Genomic DNA, 24,115 nt, shown 5'->3' on the forward strand with positions numbered 1-24,115 from the left:
ATATCACGGCCACGCTAGCATTTTGTGTTGTTTTTTTTTGCGGAATCGTGAAATTTTGCGCGCAATCACGAATTTTTGTGTGCAATGGTGAATGTTTGCATTCGTGATGGCGCATGGATTGCTCGCAAACATTCACGATTGCGCACGAAAATTCGTGATTGCGTGCAAAATTTCACGATTTCGCACCAAATTGCAAAGACGCTAGCACGACCATGATACGAGTTACATGGTGGTACTTATCCGTTAGCCGGGCGCATCCTCTAGGTGGCGACAAAACTCCACCAGAGTTACATCTTTCCCTACTATCCATGGCAGCCTGGAGGGGGAATAGTAATTAGCGCCACCTGCCGGATGCGCCCGGCTAACGGATAAGTACCTACAACGTGTGAGTGGGCTGATCCAGTAATATTGGGAAAAATGTAATGTGCATAGTAACAAGTGACCTCACGGTGCCGGCGTTACTGGGAACGGGGCCTCGCGGTGCCGGCGTTACCGGGAACGGGGCCTCGCAGTGCCGGCGTTACCAGGAACGGGGCCTCGCAGTGCCGGCGTTACCAGGAACGGGGCCTCGCAGTGCCGGCGTTACCAGGAACGGGGCCTCGCAGTGCCGGCGTTACCAGGAACGGGGCCTCGCAGTGCCGGCGTTACCAGGAACGGGGCCTCGCAGTGCCGGCGTTACCAGGAACGGGGCCTCGCAGTGCCGGCGTTACCGGGAACGGGGCCTGGCGGTGCGGCGGACACAGGAGGGTCATCGCAATATCGAACACTGTTACCGTTGCCATGAGGTTTCTTATTTGACCTATTTCAGCCAGAAATTGATCGTAAGGCCATGATACGGCACTCACGCTCTTCCGAGTTTCTATAATTTTGGAATCATAAGGCCGGTCAGCTTGCAAAATCAAGTAATGTGTGGGCTGCCTAAAGGCCACATACACACATCAGACTATAGTCTTTGGAAAATGAAAGATCACAGACCAATGTTACCCCCTTCCATGTAGTATGAGAGCCACACCTACACAGTCTATTCTATGGAGCTGCACTCCCCATCAGACAGAGATCTTACCCCCTTCCATGTAGTATGAGAGCCACACCTACACAGTCTATTCTATGGAGCTGCACTCCCCATCAGACAGAAATCTTACCTCCTTCCATGTAGTATGAGAGCCACACCTACACAGTCTATTCTATGGAGCTGCACTCCCCATCAGACAGAAATCTTACCCCCTTCCATGTAGTATGAGAGCCACACCTACACAGTCTATTCTATGGAGCTGCACTCCCCATCAGACAGGAATCTTACCCCCTTCCATGTAGTATGAGAGCCACACCTACACAGTCTATTCTATGGAGCTGAGCTCCCCATCAGATAGAAATCTTACCCCCTTCCATGTAGTATGAGAGCCACACCTACACAGTCTATTCTATGGAGCTGCACTCCCCATCAGACAGGAATCTTACCCCCTTCCATGTAGTATGAGAGCCACACCTACACAGTCTATTCTATGGAGCTGCACTCCCCATCAGACAGAAATCTTACCCCCTTCCATGTAGTATGAGAGCCACACCTACACAGTCTATTCTATGGAGCTGCACTCCCCATCAGACAGGAATCTTACCCCCTTCCATGTAGTATGAGAGCCACACCTACACAGTCTATTCTATGGAGCTGAGCTCCCCATCAGATAGAAATCTTACCCCCTTCCATGTAGTATGAGAGCCATACCTACACAGTCTATTCTATGGAGCTGCACTCCCCATCAGACAGAGATCTTACCCCCTTCCATGTAGTATGAGAGCCACACCTACACAGTCTATTCTATGGAGCTGCACTCCCCATCAGACAGAAATCTTACCCCCTTCCATGTAGTATGAGAGCCACACCTACACAGTCTATTCTATGGAGCTGCACTCCCCATCAGACAGAAATCTTACCACCCTTCCATGTAGTATGAGAGCCACACCTACACAGTCTATTCTATGGAGCTGCACTCCACATCAGACAGAAATCTTACCCCCTTCCATGTAGTATGAGAGCCACACCTACACAGTCTATTCTATGGAGCTGAACTCCCCATCAGACAGAAATCTTTGCAAGATGCTGCACACACAGATGCTGTACACATGCAACAGATCAGTATCTGCAAATGATCTGTTCCTGCCAAAGATCCGCTCCTCCTGGTGGATCTGATCTGCAGATGAATGTCTGTTAAACAAGGTGTGTATGCAGGGCCGGCCCGCTCATGAGGCGGGGTGAAACTTTTGCCTCAGGCGGCAAAGTTCTAGGGGCGGCATCCGCCCGTCCGTGGGTGCGGGGGTGCCGGCCACCGAGCTGGAGGGGTAGCTGGCAGGACGGGGGCATTGGGCCTAGCGGTGGGGAGGGGGGGGGGGGGGGTCGGACCCCCCCTCCCTCGCCTGGGTCCCCCGATCTGCGCTTCACTAATCCCTGTTCCGCGAGTGTATGCGGAGAGACCTGCCGACGAGCTGTCACCGAACTATCGCGCATACGCTCACGTGTGCTAGCGACAGGCTACAAAGGTAGCCCGTGAGTATGGGCCATAAGTTTCCTCTCATTTCTCCCATAGGAAATTTAGGGTTTCCCAGTCCCACATCCTTCCCTCTCCTCTCCATGCTCACTTCCTGTTTAGCTGGCTGGCATACTGGTAAGGGTGTTGCCTTTGATGTGGGATTTGAGCCCTTTGACCAAAGTTGGAAATCCCGGCTCAAGCTAGTTTGTAAAATAGTAAGCAGTCTTTGGGCAAGGCCTCCTAATGATCCTGGTTGCCCATAAAGCATACCCTAAAGCACAATTGTAGTGAGAAGAATATGGAGGCTGCCATATTTATTTCCTTAAACAATACCAGTTGCCTGGCAGCCCTGCTGATCTATGTGGCTGCAGTAGTGTCTGAATCCTACCAGAAACAAGCATGCAGCTAATCTTGTCAGAATCTGACAATGTCAGAAACACCTGAACTGCTGCATGCTTGTTCAGGGTCTATGGCTAAAAGTATTAGAGGCAGAGGATCAGCAGGACAGCCAGGCAACTGGTATTGCTTAAAAGTAAGTAACTATGGCAGCCTCCATATCCCTCTTCACTTGTCCTTTATGTGGCTACAGCTCTAGCACTTTGGAGTCTGCTAGGAGAAAAGCTCAATATAAAATGTTCTGTGTCTTGTCTGTTGGAGTAACACAAGGCTCAGTGCTTGGTCCTGTTTTCTTCTCCATTCATATTAACATTCTAGGACCACCGATGTTCAGATTTGATGGATGGAATCCCCGAGAGAGGAAAGAACTGATTGAGAACCACCTATAAACAAGAGCAACACAGGGGAAGAGGGTGTTTTTAGGCAATTAGGGAGGACCTGTAGGATAGAAGAGGTTTCAATTCTCATCAGCTTGACCACAACGTGACAACACAAGGATATAAAAAGGAATGTATTTAATAATTTCCTAACAAAAATACAAAACTCCTTAGATTCATAAAACATCTAGACGGTAAGAGAGATCAGTAAACAGTGTACAAGACTGTAATGTTATTGTAAACCTCCGACATGAAGACCATCGTGCTCCACGTCACACCTCGTGGCGGCAAAGCCCCTCGAAGAACCAACCACACCCAAACAATATGGAGCCACAACATCCTCTACCAAATAATCCCGCAAGGTCCAGATAGCTACGAGACTCGAGATGTCTAGAGAACGACCTCCAGAGATGTACAGCATATGGGGGACTATGAAGGTCACTTACAGTAGGTCTTACTCGCCAGAACTGTGCTACAAGGCTTCCAGCAAGACTTAAAGGAAGGACAAAAAGTTTGGCTGCCCCTCCTGGGAGGGGACTGTGCAATCCAGGAGACATCAGCCGATTACAGGCTGGTCAAGGACCCTCCGCTCTCCACCTCCACCGTCTGGTAATGGACCTGAGGGTGGATGCCTCGTCGCTCGCCGTATTCAAAGAGTCCAAGCCCGTAGAGCGCAGACACATCGGTCACGGTTGGGTAAAATGGCTCCGCCTTGATTTGGGTGGGGTAAAATGGTTCCGTCTTGATTGGAGTGGGGTAAAACTGCTCTGTCTTCATCTGGGTGGGGTAAAGTGGCTCTGTCTTAATTTGCGTGGGGTACGGCATGTAACTGAGGGAAAAAAGAGAGAAGATTAATGTATAGACAGGTCAGCAGTCTACATACAAGTCAACAGGTCAACAATGAATAGTTTCTGAATCTCGTCTAGTAGTGTACTACCCCGCCCAAATAAAAATGTATACAAATGTATAATCTATAGAATAAAATAAGAAGGAAGATTAAAAAAAAAACTAAAAAAAAACAGATGGAGCAAAGTTGAGCCCCACTGACCCCCCCCCCCCCATGCAGCTCCCCAAAATAGCTACATGGCCCCCCAATGGCCCAATACTTTTACCAATAGCATTTAGTTGTCTCCCGGGGCCCCAGAGACGGCTGGACGACCCCCCCCCTCATTGGTTGGGGCAGCAGGGTACACACACAACGCACCTGTCCGGCCTTCCCTCTCCACCCTCGCTAGGGCCTCTTTTCCATGACCCGGCAGCTTGTGTGTACTCACATGACATGACAGCGGGTCACAGAGAAGAGGCCACAAGGAGATGGAGACGAAACGACACGAGACAGTGCGCCTGCCGGACAGGTGAGTTCCCTCCACTGAAAATACCCTGTAGGGGCCATGGGGGAGCACTATCTATAGGGAGCGGGGGAGGGGGGGCATGGGTCCTTATAAACACACTGGCCCTGCCTGCCACAAGCTCAGAGGTCTAACCCCAGAGTCCCAGAGAGGAGCCTGATGGGTGGCCTACATAAGTGCACTTATAACATACATCATATACAATAGATATACAATAGATATAGTTTATTACTTCTTTAAATAAAATAGTGTAATCCTTTATGATCTGTAGAATAATAAGGATGTGTTATACATAGATGTGACTGTACACACGCTAGACTGATGTCTTACGACAGGGATCAGGATCTGTTCCCTCAGGCGATGTCACTGGGTCAGGCCGTACAGTCGGCCTATAGGCTGACAACGCGTTCCTTGTAACGGCGTATAAAAAAAATCGTATACTAGTGCTATGTATGAACATATACTGGTGCTATGCTCTATGTGGTACCCAGTATATAACAGTATACAGGCGATTGACTGGTTGCAGAGCCGGGACAAGGTCTTCCAGCACCCAAGGCTGAGACACCAAAGTGCGCCCCTCCATCCCTCCCACCCCAGGCGTCACACACTGATTGCTATTAGACTAAGAGGCACCCCAGGTCCCCAACACCTTATTCTCTAGTTATCTGACTTGCAGTCACTGCCATGTATCCCCTTTTCTTATTTCTTTCTGCTTCAAACACAATAGGGTAATAAGTTGTACGCCCCCTCCTATATTGCACCTTGAGGCTGCAGCCTCTCTCGCCTCTGCATCGGCCCGGCCCTGACTGGTTGGATTAGTCAACTATCCCTCTCCCTAAGTGGATTGGTCAGCTCTCCCTGTTTATCAGAGCGGTATGGAAGAATAGATTGCGCTGTGCCCATAAAACACGCCTCCTTCACCCTTCTGGCCCCGCCCTTGTATCCTATTTACCTGCTTCTCTGCCTCTCAGATCTCGCACATGTGCGCCTGCGCCGCTTCACTACAGTCCTCAGCAGCGAGATCTGAGAGGCGGTAACAGGACAGGATCTCACACATGTGCGCCTGCACCGCTTCACTACAGTCCTCAGCAGTGAGATCTGAGAGACGGTAACAGGATAGGATCTCACACATGTACGCCTGCGCCGCTTCACTACAGTCCTCAGCAGCGAGATCTGATAGGCGGTAACAGGATAGGATCTCGCACATGTGCGCCTGCGCCGCTTCACTACAGTCCTCAGCAGCGAGATCTGAGAGGAGGTAACAGGATAGGATCTCACACATGTGCGCCTGCGCCGCTTCACTACAGTCCTCAGCAGTGAGATCTGAGAGGTGGTAACAGGATAGGATCTCGCACATGTGCGCCTACGCCGCTTCACTACAGTCCTCAGCAGCGAGATCTGAGAGGCGGTAACAGGATAGGATCTCACACATGTGTGCCTGTGCCGCTTCACTACAGTCCTCAGCAGCGAGATCTGAGAGGCGGTAACAGGATAGGATCTCACACATGTGCGCCTGCACCGCTTCACTACAGTCCTCAGCAGCGAGATCTGAGAGGCGGTAACAGGATAGGATCTCACACATGTGCGCCTGCGCCGCATCACTACAGTCCTCAGCAGTGAGATCTGAGAGGTGGTAACAGGATAGGATCTCGCACATGTGCGCCTACGCCGCTTCACTACAGTCCTCAGCAGTGAGATCTGAGAGACGGGAACAGGAGAGGATCTCACACATGTGTGCCTGCGCCGCTTCACTACAGTCCTCAGCAGCGAGATCTGAGAGGCGGTAACAGGATAGGATCTCGCACATGTGCGCCTACGCCGCTTCACTACAGTCCTCAGCAGTGAGATCTGAGAGACGGGAACAGGAGAGGATCTCACACATGTGTGCCTGCGCCGCTTCACTACAGTCCTCAGCAGCGAGATCTGAGAGGCGGTAACAGGATAGGATCTCACACATGTGCGCCTGCGCCACTTCACTACAGTCCTCAGCAGTGAGATCTGAGAGACGGTAACAGGAGAGGATCTCACACACGTGCGCCTGCACCGCTTCACTACAGTCCTCAGCAGTGAGATCTGAGAGACGGTAACAGGATAGGATCTCACACATGTGCACCTGCGCCGCTTCACTACAGTCCTCAGCAGCGAGATCTGAGAGGCGGTAACAGGATAGGATCTCACACATGTGCCCCTGCACCGCTTCACTACAGTCCTCAGCAGCGAGATCTGAGAGGCGGTAAAAGGATAGGATCTCACACATGTGCGCCTGCGCCGCTTCACTACCGTCCTCAGCAGCCAGATCTGAGAGACGGTAACAGGATAGGATCTCACACATGTGCGCCTGCGCCGCGTCACTACAGTCCTCAGCAGCGAGATCTGAGAGGCGGTAACAGGATAGGATCTCACACATGTGCGCCTGCACCGCTTCACTACAGTCCTCAGCAGCGAGATCTGAGAGGCGGTAACAGGATAGGATCTCACACATGTGCGCCTGCACCGCTTCACTACAGTCCTCAGCAGCGAGATCTGAGAGGAGGTAACAGGATAGGATCTCACACATGTGCGCCTGCACCGCTTCACTACAGTCCTCAGCAGCGAGATCTGAGAGGCGGTAACAGGATAGGATCACACACATGTGCCTGCGCCGCTTCACTACAGTCCGAAGCAGTGAGATCTGAGAGGCGGTAACAGGACAGGATCTCACACATGTGCACCTGCACCGCTTCACTACAGTCCTCAGCAGTGAGATCTGAGAGGTGGTAACAGGATAGGTGGTAACAGGATAGGTGGTAACAGGATAGGATCTCACACATGTGCGCCTGTGCCGCTTCACTACAGTCCTCAGCAGCGAGATCTGAGAGGTGGTAACAGGATAGGATCTCACACATGTGCGCCTGCACCGCTTCACTACAGTCCTCAGCAGTGAGATCTGAGAGACGGTAACAGGATAGGATCTCACACATGTGCGCCTGCACCGCTTCACTACAGTCCTCAGCAGCGAGATCTGCGAGGCGGTAACAGGATAGGATCTCGCACATGTGCGCCTGCGCCGCTGCACTACAGTCCTCAGCAGCGAGGTCTGAGAGGCGGTAACAGGATAGGATCTCACACATGTGCGCCTGCGCCGCTTCACTACAGTCCTCAGCAGTGAGATCTGAGAGACGGTAACAGGATAGGATCTCACACATGTACGCCTGCGCCGCTTCACTACAGTCCTCAGCAGCGAGATCTGAGAGGCGGTAATAGGATAGGATCTCGCACATGTGCGCCTGCACCGCTTCACTACAGTCCTCAGCAGAGAGATCTGAGAGGCGGTAACAGGATAGGATCTCGCACATGTGCGCCTGCACCGCTTCACTACAGTCCTCAGCAGCGAGATCTGAGAGGAGGTAACAGGTTAGGATCTCGCACATGTGCGCCTGCACCGCTTCACTACAGTCCTCAGCAGCGAGATCTGAGAGGCGGTAACAGGACAGGATCTCACACATGTGCGCCTGCACCGCTTCACTACAGTCCTCAGCAGTGAGATCTGAGAGGCAGTAACAGGATAGGATCTCACACATGTGCGCCTGCGTCGCTTCACTACAGTCCTCAGCAGTGAGATCCGAGAGGCGGTAACAGGACAGGATCTCACACATGTGCGCCTGCGCCGCGTCACTACAGTCCTCAGCAGTGAGATCTGAGAAGCGGTAACAGGATAGGATCACACTCGTGCGCCTGCGCCGCTTCACTACAGTCCTCAGCAGTGAGATCTGAGAGACGGTAACAGGACAGGATCTCACACATGTGCACCTGCGCTGCGTCACTACAGTCCTCAGCAGTGAGATCTGAGAAGCGGTAACAGGATAGGATCACACACATGTGCGCCTGCGCCGCTTCACTACAGTCCTCAGCAGCGAGATCTGAGAGGCGGTAACAGGACAGGATCTCACACATGTGCGCCTGCGCCGCTTCACTACAGTCCTCAGCAGTGAGATCTGAGAGGCGGTAACAGGATAGGATCACACACGTGCACCTGCACCGCTTCACTACAGTCCTCAGCAGTGAGATCTGAGAGGCGGTAACAGGATAGGATCACACACACATGTGCGCCTGCGCCGCTTCACTACAGTCCTCAGTACTGAGATCTGAGAGGCGGTAACAGGACAGGGTCTCACACATGTGCGCCTGCACCGCTTCACTACAGTCCTCAGCAGCGAGGTCTGAGAGGCGGTAACAGGATAGGATCTCACACATGTGCGCCTGCGCCGCGTCACTACAGTCCTCAGCAGCGAGATCTGAGAGGCGGTAACAGGATAGGATCTCACACATGTGCGCCTGCGCCGCTTCACTACAGTCCTCAGCAGTGAGATCTGAGAGACGGTAACAGGATAGGATCTCACACGTGTGCCTGCACCGCTTCACTACAGTCCTCAGCAGCGAGATCTGAGAGGTGGTAACAGGAGAGGATCTTACACATGTACGCCTGCGCCGCTTCACTACAGTCCTCAGCAGCGAGATCTGAGAGGTGGTAACAGGACAGGATCTCACACATGTGCGCCTGCGCCGCTTCACTACAGTCCTCAGCAGCGAGATCTGAGAGGCGGTAACAGGATAGGATCTCACACATGTGTGCCTGCGCCGCGTCACTACAGTCCTCAGCATCGAGATCTGAGAGGCGGTAACAGGATAGGATCTCACACGTGTGTCTGCGCCGCTTCACTACAGTCCTCAGCAGCGAGGTCTGAGAGGCGGTAACAGGATAGGATCTCACACATGTGCGCCTGCACCGCTTCACTACAGTCCTCAGCAGCGAGGTCTGAGAGGCGGTAACAGGATAGGATCTCACACATGTGCGCCTGCACCGCTTCACTACAGTCCTCAGCATCGAGATCTGAGAGGCGGTAACAGGATAGGATCTCACACATGTGTGCCTGCGCCGCTTCACTACAGTCCTCAGCATCGAGATCTGAGAGGCGGTAACAGGATAGGATCTCACACATGTACGCCTGCGCCGCTTCACTACAGTCCTCAGCAGCGAGGTCTGAGAGGCGGTAACAGGATAGGATCTCACACATGTGCGCCTGCACCGCTTCACTACAGTCCTCAGCAGCGAGATCTGAGAGGCGGTAACAGGATAGGATCTCACACATGTACGCCTGCGCCGCTTCACTACAGTCCTCAGCAGCAAGGTCTGAGAGGCGGTAACAGGATAGGATCTCACACATGTGCGCCTGCGCCGCTTCACTACAGTCCTCAGCAGCCAGATCTGAGAGGCGGTAACAGGACAGGGCAGCACCGGGTAATGAAATATCAGCATCTTGCGTACGCCCATCACATATCAGCATCGCGTTAACATCAGCATGTCATGTATGCGCACCACGTATCAGCATTGCATATCACCCGGCATCAATGACACCTGGTGTATAAGACCACCCCTGACTTTCCAAATGATTTTCAAGGGTTAAAAAGTCGTCTTACACACCAGAATATACAGCAAATATCTCAAACTGCAGCAGTAAAACTTTCAGAAAACTGATTTCTATGCAGAGATGTGAAAATTATTTGTGTACCGTATTTTTCAGACTATAACGCGCGCCTAACCAGAGGAGACACCGAGGTGTAGAGGACAAAAACCAGGGGAAAAATATATACTAAACCTGGTGCAACCATGGGGAAGGGGCATCTTGTGGATTATGCCCCCTTGTGTCTCCCTTTGTTCTCCTTGTGTCCTCCTCTATGCCCCTTTGTGTCCCCCTTGTGTCCTCCTCTATGCCCCTTTGTATCCCGTGTCCTCCTCTATGCCCCTTTGTATCCCCTGTGTCCTCCTCTATGCCCCTTTGTGTCTCCCTTGTATCCTCCTCTATGCCCCTTTGTGTCCCCCTTGTATCCTCCTCTATGCCTCTGTGTCCCCCTGTGTCCTCCTCTATGCCTCTTTGTGTCCCCCTTGTGTCCTCTTTGCCCCTTTGTGTCCTCCTCTATGCCCCTTTGTGTCCTCCTCTATGCCTCTTTGTGTCCCCCTTGTGTCCTCTTTGCCCCTTTGTGTCCTCCTCTATGCCCCTTTGTGTCCCCCTTGTGTCCTCCTCTATGCCTCTGTGTCCCCCTGTGTCCTCCTCTATGCCTCTTTGTGTCCCCCTTGTGTCCTCTTTGCCCCTTTGTGTCCTCCTCTATGCCTCTTTGTGTCCCCCTTGTGTCCTCTTTGCCCCTTTGTGTCCTCCTCTATGCCCCTTTGTGTCCCCCTTGTGTCCTCCTCTATGCCTCTGTGTCCCCCTGTGTCCTCCTCTATGCCTCTTTGTGTCCCCCTTGTGTCCTCTTTGCCCCTTTGTGTCCTCCTCTATGCCCCTTTGTATCCACTGTGTCCTCCTCTATGCTCCTTTGTGTCCCCCTTGTGTCCTCCTCTATGCCCCTTTGTGTCCCCCTGTGTCCTCCTCTATGCTCCTTTGTATCCCCGTTTCCTCCTCTATGCCCCTTTGTATCCCCTGTGTCCTCCTCTATGCCCCTTTGTGTCCCCCTTGTATCCTCCTCTATGCCCCTTTGTAACCCCGTGTCCTCCTCTATGCTCCTTTGTGTCCCCCTTGTGTCCTCCTCTATGCCCCTTTGTGTCCCCCTGTGTCCTCCTCTATGCTCCTTTGTATCCCCGTTTCCTCCTCTATGCCCCTTTGTATCCCCTGTGTCCTCCTCTATGCCCCTTTGTGTCTCCCTTGTGTCCTCCTCTATACCCCTTTGTGTCCTCCTCTATGCCCCTTTGTGTCTCCCTTGTGTCCTCCTCTATGCCCCTTTGTGTCCCCCTTGTGTCCTCCTCTATGCTCCTTTGTATCCCCGTGTCCTCCTCTATGCTCCTTTGTGTCCCCCTTGTGTCCTCCTCTATGCTCCTTTGTATCCCCGTGTCCTCCTCTATGCCCCTTTGTGTCCCCTTGTGTCCTCCTCTATGCCCCTTTGTGTCTCCCTTGTGTCCTCCTCTATGCCCCTTTGTGTCCCCCTTGTGTCCTCCTCTATGCCCCTTTGTGCCCCCCTTGTGTCCTCCTCTATGCTCCTTTGTGTCCCCCTTGTGTCCTCCTCTATGCTCCTTTGTGTCCCCCTTGTGTCCTCCTCTATGCTCCTTTGTATCCCCCTGTGTCCTCCGCTATGCCCCTTTCTGTCCCCCTGTGTCCTCCTCTATGCCCCTTTGTGTCTCCCTTGTGTCCTCTATGCCCTTTTGTGCCCCCCTTGTGTCCTCCTCTATGCCTCTTTGTGTCCCCCTTGTGTCCTCCTCTATGCCTCTGTGTCCCCCTGTGTCCTCCTCTATGCCTCTTTGTGTCCCCCTTGTGTCCTCTTTGCCCCTTTGTGTCCTCCTCTATGCCCCTTTGTGTCCTCCTCTATGCCTCTTTGTGTCCCCCTTGTGTCCTCTTTGCCCCTTTGTGTCCTCCTCTATGCCCCTTTGTGTCCCCCTTGTGTCCTCCTCTATGCCTCTGTGTCCCCCTGTGTCCTCCTCTATGCCTCTTTGTGTCCCCCTTGTGTCCTCTTTGCCCCTTTGTGTCCTCCTCTATGCCCCTTTGTGTCCTCCTCTATGCCACTTTGTGTCCCCCTTGTGTCCTCTTTGCCCCTTTGTGTCCTCCTCTATGCCCCTTTGTGTCCCCCTTGTGTCCTCCTCTATGCCTCTGTGTCCCCGTGTCCTCCTCTATGCCTCTTTGTGTCCCCCTTGTGTCCTCTTTGCCCCTTTGTGTCCTCCTCTATGCCCCTTTGTGTCCCCTTTGTGTCCTCCTCTATGCCTCTTTGTGGCCCCCTTGTGTCCTCTTTGCCCCTTTGTGTCCTCCTCTATGCCCCTTTGTGTCCCCTTTGTGTCCTCCTCTATGCCTCTTTGTGTCCCCTTTGCCCCGTTGTGTCCTCCTCTATGCCCCTTTGTGTCTCCCTTGTGTCCTCCTCTATGCCCCTTTGTGTCCCCCTTGTGTCCTCCTCTACGCCCCTTTGTGTCCCCCTTGTGTCCTCCTCTATGCCCCTTTGTGTCCCCCTTGTGTCCTCCTCTATGCCTCTTTGTGTCCCCTTTGCCCCGTTGTGTCCTCCTCTATGCCCCTTTGTGTCCCCCTTGTGTCCTCCTCTATGCTCCTTTGTGTCCCCCTTGTGTCCTCTATGCCCCTTTGTGCCCCCCTTGTGTCCTCCTCTATGCCCCTTTGTGTCTCCCTTGTGTCCTCTATGCCCCTTTGTGCCCCCCTTGTGTCCTCCTCTATGCCTCTTTGTCTCCCCCTTGTGTCCTCTTTGCCCCTTTGTGTCCTCCTCTATGCCCCTTTGTGTCCCCCTTGTGTCCTCCTCTATGCCTCTGTGTCCCCCTGTGTCCTCCTCTATGCCTCTTTGTGTCCCCCTTGTGTCCTCTTTGCCCCTTTGTGTCCTCCTCTATGCCCCTTTGTATCCACTGTGTCCTCCTCTATGCTCCTTTGTGTCCCCCTTGTGTCCTCCTCTATGCCCCTTTGTGTCCCCCTGTGTCCTCCTCTATGCTCCTTTGTATCCCCGTTTCCTCCTCTATGCCCCTTTGTATCCCCTGTGTCCTCCTCTATGCCCCTTTGTGTCCCCCTTGTATCCTCCTCTATGCCCCTTTGTAACCCCGTGTCCTCCTCTATGCTCCTTTGTGTCCCCCTTGTGTCCTCCTCTATGCCCCTTTGTGTCCCCCTGTGTCCTCCTCTATGCTCCTTTGTATCCCCGTTTCCTCCTCTATGCCCCTTTGTATCCCCTGTGTCCTCCTCTATGCCCCTTTGTGTCTCCCTTGTGTCCTCCTCTATACCCCTTTTTGTCTCCCTTGTGTCCTCCTCTATGCCCCTTTGTGTCTCCCTTGTGTCCTCCTCTATGCCCCTTTGTGTCCCCCTTGTGTCCTCCTCTATGCTCCTTTGTATCCCCGTGTCCTCCTCTATGCTCCTTTGTGTCCCCCTTGTGTCCTCCTCTATGCTCCTTTGTATCCCCGTGTCCTCCTCTATGCCCCTTTGTGTCCCCTTGTGTCCTCCTCTATGCCCCTTTGTGTCTCCCTTGTGTCCTCCTCTATGCCCCTTTGTGTCCCCCTTGTGTCCTCCTCTATGCCCCTTTGTGCCCCCCTTGTGTCCTCCTCTATGCTCCTTTGTGTCCCCCTTGTGTCCTCCTCTATGCTCCTTTGTGTCCCCCTTGTGTCCTCCTCTATGCTCCTTTGTATCCCCCTGTGTCCTCCGCTATGCCCCTTTGTGTCTCCCTTGTGTCCTCTATGCCCTTTTGTGCCCCCCTTGTGTCCTCCTCTATGCCTCTTTGTGTCCCCCTTGTGTCCTCCTCTATGCCTCTGTGTCCCCCTGTGTCCTCCTCTATGCCTCTTTGTGTCCCCCTTGTGTCCTCTTTGCCCCTTTGTGTCCTCCTCTATGCCCCTTTGTGTCCTCCTCTATGCCTCTTTGTGTCCCCCTTGTGTCCTCTTTGCCCCTTTGTGTCCTCCTCTATGCCCCTTTGTGTCCCCCTTGTGTCCTCCTCTATGCCTCTGTGTCCCCCTGTGTCCTCCTCTATGCCTCTTTGTGTCCCCCTTGTGTCCTCTTTGCCCCTTTGTGTCCTCCTCTATGCCCCTTTGTGTCCTCCTCTATGCCTCTTTGTGTCCCCCTTGTGTCCTCTTTGCCCCTTTGTGTCCTCCTCTATGCCCCTTTGTGTCCCCCTTGTGTCCTCCTCTATGCCTCTGTGTCCCCGTGTCCTCCTCTATGCCTCTTTGTGTCCCCCTTGTGTCCTCTTTGCCCCTTTGTGTCCTCCTCTATGCCCCTTTGTGTCCCCTTTGTGTCCTCCTCTATGCCTCTTTGTGGCCCCCTTGTGTCCTCTTTGCCCCTTTGTGTCCTCCTCTATGCCCCTTTGTGTCCCCTTTGTGTCCTCCTCTATGCCTCTTTGTGTCCCCTTTGCCCCGTTGTGTCCTCCTCTATGCCCCTTTGTGTCTCCCTTGTGTCCTCCTCTATGCCCCTTTGTGTCCCCCTTGTGTCCTCCTCTACGCCCCTTTGTGTCCCCCTTGTGTCCTCCTCTATGCCCCTTTGTGTCCCCCTTGTGTCCTCCTCTATGCCTCTTTGTGTCCCCTTTGCCCCGTTGTGTCCTCCTCTATGCCCCTTTGTGTCCCCCTTGTGTCCTCCTCTATGCTCCTTTGTGTCCCCCTTGTGTCCTCCTCTATGCTCCTTTGTGTCCCCCTTGTGTCCTCTATGCCCCTTTGTGCCCCCCTTGTGTCCTCCTCTATGCCCCTTTGTGTCTCCCTTGTGTCCTCTATGCCCCTTTGTGCCCCCCTTGTGTCCTCCTCTATGCCTCTTTGTGTCCCCCTTGTGTCCTCTTTGCCCCTTTGTGTCCTCCTCTATGCCCCTTTGTGTCCCCCTTGTGTCCTCCTCTATGCCTCTTTGTGTCCCCCTTGTGTCCTCTTTGCCCCTTTGTGTCCTCCTCTATGCCCCTTTGTGTCCCCCTTGTGTCCTCCTCTATGCCTCTGTGTCCCCCTGTGTCCTCCTCTATGCCTCTTTGTGTCCCCCTTGTGTCCTCTTTGCCCCTTTGTGTCCTCCTCTATGCCCCTTTGTGTCCCCTTTGTGTCCTCCTCTATGCCTCTTTGTGTCCCCTTTGCCCCGTTGTGTCCTCCTCTATGCCTCTTTGTGTCTCCCTTGTGTCCTCCGCTATGCCCCTTTGTGTCCCCCTTGTGTCCACCTCTATGCCTCTCTGTGTCCCCCTGGTGTCCTCTTTGCCCCTTTGTGTCCCCCTGTGTCCTCCTCTATGTCCTTTTGAGTCCTCCTCTGCATGGGCACAGTACAGGGAGTACCCGACATTGCGGCGGGTTGGAGGGTCATATTGGCAGGCGTTCACAAGTCAGGAACACCCTGCATTTGCACTATAAGATTTTTTGGGGAAAAACAGCGAGTTTTATAGTACAAAAAATACAGTAGATCATTTTCTTTTTTTTAGGTAAACTGCAGGGGCATTACAAAGGAGGTGGAAATTAAGATTTTAAGAGAGAAAAAGTGATAATTGTGTGACTATAGTGATCAGGAACCAATCAGCATCGCTCTTCAATTATTCCAGAAAGGGTCAGCTGCAAGACTGCTTGAGAAAAGTCTACTGTGTGTCAGAAGCCAGCCTTTCCAGAAGGTCAGCAGATTTTACTATGGGAGGTCCTGAATTGGTCATTCCTTCAAATGCAGATTTGTGGTGCACAAAAGGAGTCATTAGAGGATGGCAATGACACAAAACCTCCTCACAGTCACTGGACTCTCATGTATGGCCAATGCTGTGATAAACAGTGGTATTCTCAGCTATGGCTGGAGGCTTACTGCTTAGGTGGAGGTGTGATTACAGCCCCAGGCAATGCAGATGAAGATCTGAAGGACCTTCTCATCTCCCTGTATATCAGAGGGTGAAAATCTGCATCACAAACCTTCCCAGGCATGCAGATAAGCTGGTCTGCTATGTAAATAGAAGAGGAAGAAGGGACATTGACATGTGCAGAGACCTCAAGCAAGCCACAGGCAGGAGGTCCACCCTGGAGGCACAACCCCACCACCCTCTGGACTCTCATCATGCTAATGGAGTGGAATACAGAAGACAGCTGGACTCTGCTTGACTATTATCATGGAGAAGACAAAGCAATGGACTAGCCTGTCCAGTCTCCTCCACCAGGTCCTCAAGGTGAGAAAGTCCCACACAGACTCCAGACCTCTCATGGGCAAAATGATCATTTGTGATCTACTTGTCTAATGTCTGTTCAGGAATCCCACCTTCTGCTCCAGCCACAACATGGACAACAAGCAATCAGGCTTATCAAATCAAAGATAGCTTTATTGGCATGACCAAGCTTCAATAAAGGCATTTCCAAAGCAGAGGGAATGGGAGACATGGGATGGGGTGGCGTAGCTGTACAGTATCCAAGGTTAGCAGTTCATTAACATTTTGGGGGATTAGAGTTCTTTTATGCTCCTCTCAGTCTGTGGCATGCTGTGACATAGTGTGTAGCGATTGTCACTGTGGATTCCTCCTCTCCTAGTAGAATGTAGAGTTTTCTCTCATACTCTAATGTGTGAAAATTTGGAAATAGCTCCATCAGTTTCTTGAAAGGGTTCTGTTGAGTCCTGCAATAAACAAAAACACTTACCAGGGGCTTTTATCAGCCCCCTGCAACTGTCATGTCCTCCGATCACCCGTTCCGACGCTGGTACCAGTCAATTATTCGTCTAACAAGACAAATAATGCGCGCTCCCGTCTCTGGGAGCTTACTGCGCAGGACGAGGTTTTCTTGTACTGTGCCTGCGCAGTACCTCCCAGAGACGCGTGCGGCTACGACCGCGCAGCCACGTGACATGCGTAATTAGACCAGGGCTGGCGGCGGGGAACGAGTGATCGGAGGAGGACGCTGCGGGACATGACAGCTACAGGGGACTGATAGAAGCCCCAGGTAAGTGTCTGTTTATTGCAGGACTCCACAGAACGCCTTTAAAGAAGAAGGTTTCCCTGGTAGCAGAGGGAAACCTTCTTTAAGAAACTGATGGAACTATTTCCAGACTTTCACACAGAGGATGAGAGAAGGAGGCCTCCTGCTTCTCCTACCTCTCTAGTCCAGCATAGGACAACTGCCCCATGCCTGCCAGCTGAACTGACCCAGAGCCATCGTAGTGTAGTGTCTACAGGGAGATGTACACCGAATTGATCAAACTGGAGGAACCACCACCTCATGCGTGGGTAGCTTAAAACTGCCCTCTACAAACTAACACCACACACCAGCAGACCACTTGGTAAATATTGTGGGGAGATTGCAGCAATCTATTTAGGGCATTCAACAAAGCACCATGGGTTTCTAACAGACACGAGGTTACGGGCCAGTATCCCCTTCCTCTGGTTCCTGATGAAGGGCAAAGAGGCACGAAACATTCTGCCAGGTATGGCCATGTAAGATAAATCATGGGCAACATAAGTTACACAGTTAGTTGGGTTGAAAGAAGATACACTAGCCTGCACCCTCACAGTTGATCCAGAGGAAGGCAAAAAAAACAAGGCATGGACCAATTAGCCCCAAAAGAGGAAAAAAAAGAATTCCTTCCTGACTCTGGATGGCAGTCAGATAAAATCCCTGGATCAACCTCACTGGACATTACCTAGTAATTCTAGCCTTGGATGCAAGAAAAGCATTCAAGCCCTCTGTAAATGCAGATATAGAGTTTGCCATAACTACTTCCTGAGGTAAGATGTTCCAGATTTTAATCCCTCTCACTATGAAGGATCCCTTTCTTAATAGATGGCAAAAACCTCTTTCCTCCATACGCAGATCATGTCCCCTCGTCCTTTGCACAAGCCTAGGGACAGAAAGCTCATCTGCCAAGCTTTTATATCGCCCTCTGATGTATTGAGCTGACGTCTCACATTCCAGAATGGGCTGGGACCGCCCCTAATCTATACTCCCAGCGCTGAATACAGATAATGGATGAATGACCAATGCACTGCACTGCACTAGCAACCACCAGAGCAAAATGCCTGACAAGTGACAACCACATACACAACTACTCAACAACCAAACATGGAAACCAGGCCTAAGGGTGACCATACATGACACAGCATTGAAAAATGTAAAGTATACTTGAAGTAAGAGGTATACGGAGGCGGACATATTTATTTCCTTTTAAGCAATACCAGTTGTCTGGCTATCCTGCTTACCCTCTGCCTCTAATACGTTTAGCCACAGCCCCTGAACAAGCATGCAGCAGATCAGGTGACTGAAGTGTGACTGGATTAGCTGCATGCTTGTTTCAGGTATGTGATTCAGACACAGCTGCAGCCAAAGAGATCAGCAGGACTGCCAGGCAACTGGTATTGTTTAACAGGAAATAAATATGGCAGCCTCTGTATCCCTCTCGTTACAGTTGTCCTGTAAGTCAACTTGGAACATTATTTTCTGATGTGGTGGATAAATCTCTCCATTATGGACAAAGACGACAGGAAAACCCTTTAATGTCGCGTGGGGAGGAGTTAGGTGCCGGGCCTCACTTCCTGTTCCTGAAGCCCCTGACGCCCATGTTACGGTGCTGCTGGTGTCCGCAGAGGGGACAGAGAGTGAGAAGAGGGATCACTAAAGGGGGCTCAGAGAGCTGTAAACCCCCAAAATAGGCTTACACCCATTTCCACAATGCCCAGAACCAGCATAGATCATTTTTCCACTCACATTGGACTTCAAGGGAAATGATTGGTCAATTCACATAAACGTGCCAATTTACTGCGTCACTTCTATACAATCTCCAACCGTCACATACAGTATCTCAGTTGGGAATGCCGTTATGTGTTTTACAGCAGCGACAGACGATCCTGGCACAGTCATTGGCACACTAAAGCCTACACACTTTCAGTTATGATTGGTCAATCACTGACCATAGTATTCAATATCTGTTGGCCTTCATACTACATGGAGGGGGTAGAATTGTGAAATAGTAATAAATAAAGTAATAAATAATTGGTAAATAGTGATTGTCCAATCATAATTGAAAGTGTGTACCAGGCTTTGGGCTGGGTACACACCATACAATCCTCCAGTCGGATCGATGTAAATGTTCCAGAATATCTGATCGAGAAAGGCATAGATTTTGAGAGCAGTACTGCGCAAAATCGGTTCCTTTCTCAATCAGATGTGTTGAAAATTTTTGAACAGGAAATTTCCTATCGATCTGAGGGAAAGATTGCATTGTGTGTACCGGGTATTAAGCTGGCTAAGTACTGTACAATCTTACCAGAGCTATGCAGCACGAGATAATTCCTAACGTTAGCCATACACCTGTCAATTTGTCTGATATCTGTCAGATTCAATCATTTCTGTCAGTAGTCTTTTCCTCCAACATATCCGATTGATTCACTTTCAACTGATTTTGTGTCGTTTATCAATTAAACAATAGTTTGGACACGTCAGGAAAGCTGCCTTTACAGCTAAGGTGGCAATACACCTTCCAATCTGCCCCCAGATCGACCATCAGATAGATTGAACCTGATCATAGAGGGATCTCGTCCCCGCTCACACTCAAGATTTCAGCATGAAATCTCCTGGAGTTGTCCTGGCACCGCCTCCTGGCACCCCCATCTCATTGCCCCGCCCATGTAATGTACCAATCCCATGCAGAGTACTTCCATGCACTCACCTGTCCAGCCGGCGCCCATTCTCGTGACCCAGCGACGTGCGTACTCACGTAACATGCAACACGAGGAACAGGCGCCGGTGTTTGGGACTGAAGATGGAAGGATATGGGAGATTAGTGAATGGGCCCCCTTAATCTCTGTGCAAAGGGGGGGGGGGGGGCAGGCAGGAGAAATAAGGGGGACATTTGTACAATCTTGATTGTACATTTGTGTCCAGTTGTACCACATCTATAGCCTGGTACACACTTTGCCAATTTTACCACCTCCATGTAGTAGCAGGGCTGACAGATGTTGAATACTAAGAGCAGATTGCATCGGTAAGCTCTGGCACCACATAGAGGTGGTGAAATTGGCCAATTAAAATTGAATGTGTGTACCATGCTTTAGTAGCGTAGGTACCCCAATAAAGGATCTAGGATTTATGTACACACGCCGGATTAAACAATCTATTGAGCCTGACCAACCCCCACAGAGCGAGACTGAACTGTGCAATCTACACTCATATTGCCCCTCATAGGATTTGATATGGATTGAGGAACGATCGTCCTTCAAGTTGTTTGTTCAAATATCAGCTACCCAAATGGCGATTTCTGACAGACTTTAGAGTGGCATTTTTTATTGGAAAAGCCAATTACAATGGAATCTGCTGAAGGTTTAGTCTGGGAGCGCGCCTGTCAGCGCAATCTCGTTTCCAGCAGGTTTTCTGCGTTTTGCGTTTCCATCCCCTTTTATTATGTGCAATTTTGCACCAATGTTTGCTATTTTTTGTAATGCGACCTAATGTATGAATACCCGAGGTGACGTGTGACATGATGAGATAGACATGTGTGTATACAGTGCCTAGCACACAAATACCTAGGCTGTGTTCCTTTTTTTCTTATCTCTCCCTGAAAGAGTTATGCTGGGTACACACTATGAGATTTTCTGGTTGATTTACTGTCAGATCGATTATTTCCAACATGTTTGATTTGCTTTTCGATCGTTTTCCGAGCATTTTCCGATCGATTTCCGTGCACTTTAATAGGAAATCGATCGGAAAATGCTCGGAAAACGATCGAAAAGCAAATCGAACATGTTGGAAATAATCGATCTGACAGTAAATCAACCAGAAAATCTCATAGTGTGTACCCAGCATTAGATATCAGGTATGCAAGTGACTGTCTGGTTGGGACTGGGCCCGGACTATAGCAAAGCCATAAAACACTTTCCTGGCAGACAAAATGGCATCAGAGAGCAGGAAAGAGATAAAAAGGGTCAATAGTTCATAGATTTTTAGCTCTGGCATAGCTCAATGCATGTGTCATTGAGCAGAGACAGTTAAACAGTAAAGCCGCATCTACACGCGTAGATGCGGCCATGATGTTACTTATCAATCGAGACGCTGATGCGGCTCGATTGATAAGATCTGACAGGGTGGATCTCCGCAGCGCCGATTCCCTGCTCGCTCCCCGGGGACAATGGCAGGGAATCGAGCGGAAGGTAAGCGGCACCAGCGGGGAATCGAATGCAGCGCACGCGCGCCGAGCGGGGACGCGGAAGAGGCGATCCGGCGGCTAATCGAGCCGCCAGATCGCAGCCTCATCTACACGTGTAGATGAGGCTTAAGAGCTTGAACAGTAGATTTAAATATAAAATACAACTGTGGGATGACTCAAATTTTTTTTTTTTTTTTTTTTAGGAGGAGGAGGACAGATACTATTCTTTATGTCATCAGTTCATTTTCACCTTGTGCTTCCTATAATCAGAAAACGCACAGAAATAAGCAACACACTGTGCGATTTAAAGTCATAGTGAAAATCACAAACGCGAATTAGCACAAAACAACATCGACTTCCATGGCCAGTGCAGCCGTGTGCAGCAGAACGCACAATTCACACAAGTGCGCTCCCAGTATAAATCAAATACATGTAAATAGGTTTCACAATCCTTGGTAAAATGACAGATTGTACAATCAGATTGAAGTGTGTGTGGCTTGGGTTTGATGCGAGGAATGACACCAGTTATAAGAACTGAAAGGCTGTCATTTTTCATTAGTAAAGCCACAGACGCAGCAATCTGCTTGGACAATCTCTCTGCAATCGTGTTTGGGGACCTACCTAAAAGCAATTCAAGTTAAACTAAGCCTCTTTTCTCTCACACTACACAGAGGTCAGCAAGATCACACACAGATTGTACAATCAGATTGCAATGTGTGTGGTCGGGCCAAAAACACTGCAGTCAAATCGATTAATGGCACTCAAGAATGACACAATCTGTCCATACACGCATCAATGCCCCCCTTCCCCCATGTGGCAAACCAATCGATCACCCTGTCATCTGAATCTAATTGATCTGTGATCGTCTCCTACCACACACACACACACACACACACACACATCAATCGATTTCTGCAGATAATCTACTGAAAACCGATCAATCCATAGCATTGCAATATTAGAGGTAATGCAATGCTATGGCCTATCGATTGGCCACAGCTCCTGCTCTGCCTCCAATCGATTGTTCTGTGTAGGGGAGCTCTCAGGCTACATGGTAAGCATAACAGCTTCCCTACACAATCTTCACAATATTCAAAATCTGTTGGCCCTCTACTATAAGGTGGTAAAATTGGCCAATCAGAATTGAAGGTGTGTACCGTGCTCTAGCCATGTTTTGAGTAAAGTCTGGAGACTTGTTAGATCACTACCTACAGCCATATTTATTGGTGTGTCAGTAATTTATAAGGAGGAGCTATATCTGGGGGGAGGAGCTTGGGGTGCTCACCTGTAAGGGTCCTGGTAGCCGCTGTATTGGTACTCCTTCTCTTCCTCTTCCTGTGGGTCGGTGGGCTGGGGCATCGCCATGGCAGGTGTTGGGGGTACAGACGCTGGTGGTAGTACAGCATGGGGTGGCAGAGGGGGTACAAGGATGGCCTTGTTGGTGGGTTCCACCTTCTTTTTCTTCCGAGGGGTGTATTTGTAGTCTGGGTGGTCCCTGGCATGTTGGGCCCTCAGCCTTTTGGCTTCCTCCCGGAAGGGTTTACGCTCCTCCTCGGTGAGACCTCTCCATACCTCCCCCAGCCTCCGGCTGATCTCTGAGTTGTGCATTTTGGGGTGCAAAGCTGACACCCGCTTCCTTTCCTCACTTGACCAAACCATGAAGGCGTTCATAGGGCGCTTCACCACCGGTGGTCCACTGCTGGCGGCCTTCTCCTTCGGGGGTGCTTTCTCCTTCGGTGGGGGCTTTTCCTTGGGGGGCTGAGACTGGGAGCCCTTCTTCTGCTGGGGCGGATGGTCAGGGGCCCCCTCTTGGTGAGACTGAGGTTGGAGTCCCATGTCCTGCTGTTTCTGCTCCTCCTGGGGCTGGCTTACTGGGCCCCTCTCCTGCGGAGTATGCATCTGAGAGCCCCAATCCTGATAGGGTTCGGTAAGGTGACCCTCTGATTTCAGTTGAGGGCTCTTTTCTTGGGAGGTATGAAGTTGGGGGCTATGACCCTTGGGATACTGAATGTGTGGGACCCCTGGCAGGCTTACTGAGCCCCCTTCCTGCGGAGTATGGACCTGAGGGCCCCAGTTCTGGTAGGCTTGCTTAGGGGGTCCCTCTGAAGGCAGTTGAGGGCTCTTTTCTTGAGAGGACTGGAGCTGGGGGCTATGTCCCTGGGGGTGCTGCATGTGTGGGGTCCCTGGCTGGCTTTCCGGGCTCCCTTCCCGTGGGGTATGCATCTGACGACTCCAGTCCTGGTACAGTTGGGTAGAAGGACCCTCTGACTTTAGTTGAGGGCTCTTTTCCTGAGAGGTCTGGAGTTGGGGGCTATGACCCTGGGGGCGCTGCATGTACAAGGTGGCATCCAGAGGACGGAGCTGCAGGGTCTTGTCTTGATGATGGAGAAGATGAGGGTTCCATTCCTGGTAGGGTTGGCTGCTGCAGGCCTCCTGCTGGACACAAGAGTCCCTGTCCTGGTAGGACTGAAGTTTTGCACTCCTGCCCTGTTGAGGCTGCAGCTGAGAGCCCCAATCCTGCGGAGATGAGCCATGCTGGGTCCCTGGCTGGAGTTGGGGGCCCCTCTCATGATGCTGTTGTACTTGGGGCACCCCTGGCTGATCCTGGGGGTCCCTCTCCTGTGAGGGATACAGTTCAGAGCTCTCCATTCTGGGGTAGCATTCAGCAGGTGCTCAATCCTCCTCTCCTCCTCCTCTTTCTTCCCCCTGAGTGCTTTAAACTCCCCCTGCCCCCATTAGCCCTCCAGCCAATCACATCAAAGGCCCCACCCACCTCTGCAACTGGGACATTTAACCCTTTGTGTGTCCAAATGCCCCCAGTCCCCTTACCTGAGCCTCCCTCCATCTCCAAACAACTTTTTTTTTTTTGGATGGTCAGCTCTTGTGTCCAGAATCCTGCTCAGAGAACTCCAATCAGGACAATATTC

At 51.3% G+C, this 24,115-nt stretch overlaps 1 protein-coding gene across 1 annotated transcript; it reads right to left on the reverse strand.

Annotated features, from left to right (window-relative positions):
* Nucleotides 1-3,417: 3,417 nt before the first annotated feature.
* Nucleotides 3,418-23,886, reverse strand: SOX15 (SRY-box transcription factor 15). Its single transcript, XM_068272013.1, has 2 exons — nucleotides 22,474-23,886; nucleotides 3,418-4,127 (listed from the first exon to the last, which is right to left on the reverse strand). The coding sequence occupies exons 1-2, from the start codon at nucleotides 23,835-23,837 to the stop codon at nucleotides 3,863-3,865; spliced, it is 1,629 nt and encodes a 542-aa protein (XP_068128114.1). The 5' UTR covers nucleotides 23,838-23,886; the 3' UTR covers nucleotides 3,418-3,862.
* Between the last annotated feature and the right edge of the window lie 229 nt (nucleotides 23,887-24,115).

The sequence above is a fragment of the Hyperolius riggenbachi genome, chromosome 3 (genome assembly GCF_040937935.1).
Source record: "Hyperolius riggenbachi isolate aHypRig1 chromosome 3, aHypRig1.pri, whole genome shotgun sequence".
Classification (NCBI taxonomy): domain Eukaryota; kingdom Metazoa; phylum Chordata; class Amphibia; order Anura; family Hyperoliidae; genus Hyperolius; species Hyperolius riggenbachi.

Coding starts and splice junctions, on each gene's coding strand:
- SOX15 (XM_068272013.1), bottom strand. CDS start 23,837: ATGGAGAGCTCTGAACTGTATCCCTCACAGGAGAGGGACCCCCAGGAT. Junction 4,128..22,473: donor GGCTACCAGGACCCTTACAG/GTGAGCACCCCA, acceptor TTTTTCCCTCAG/TTACATGCCGTACCCCACGC.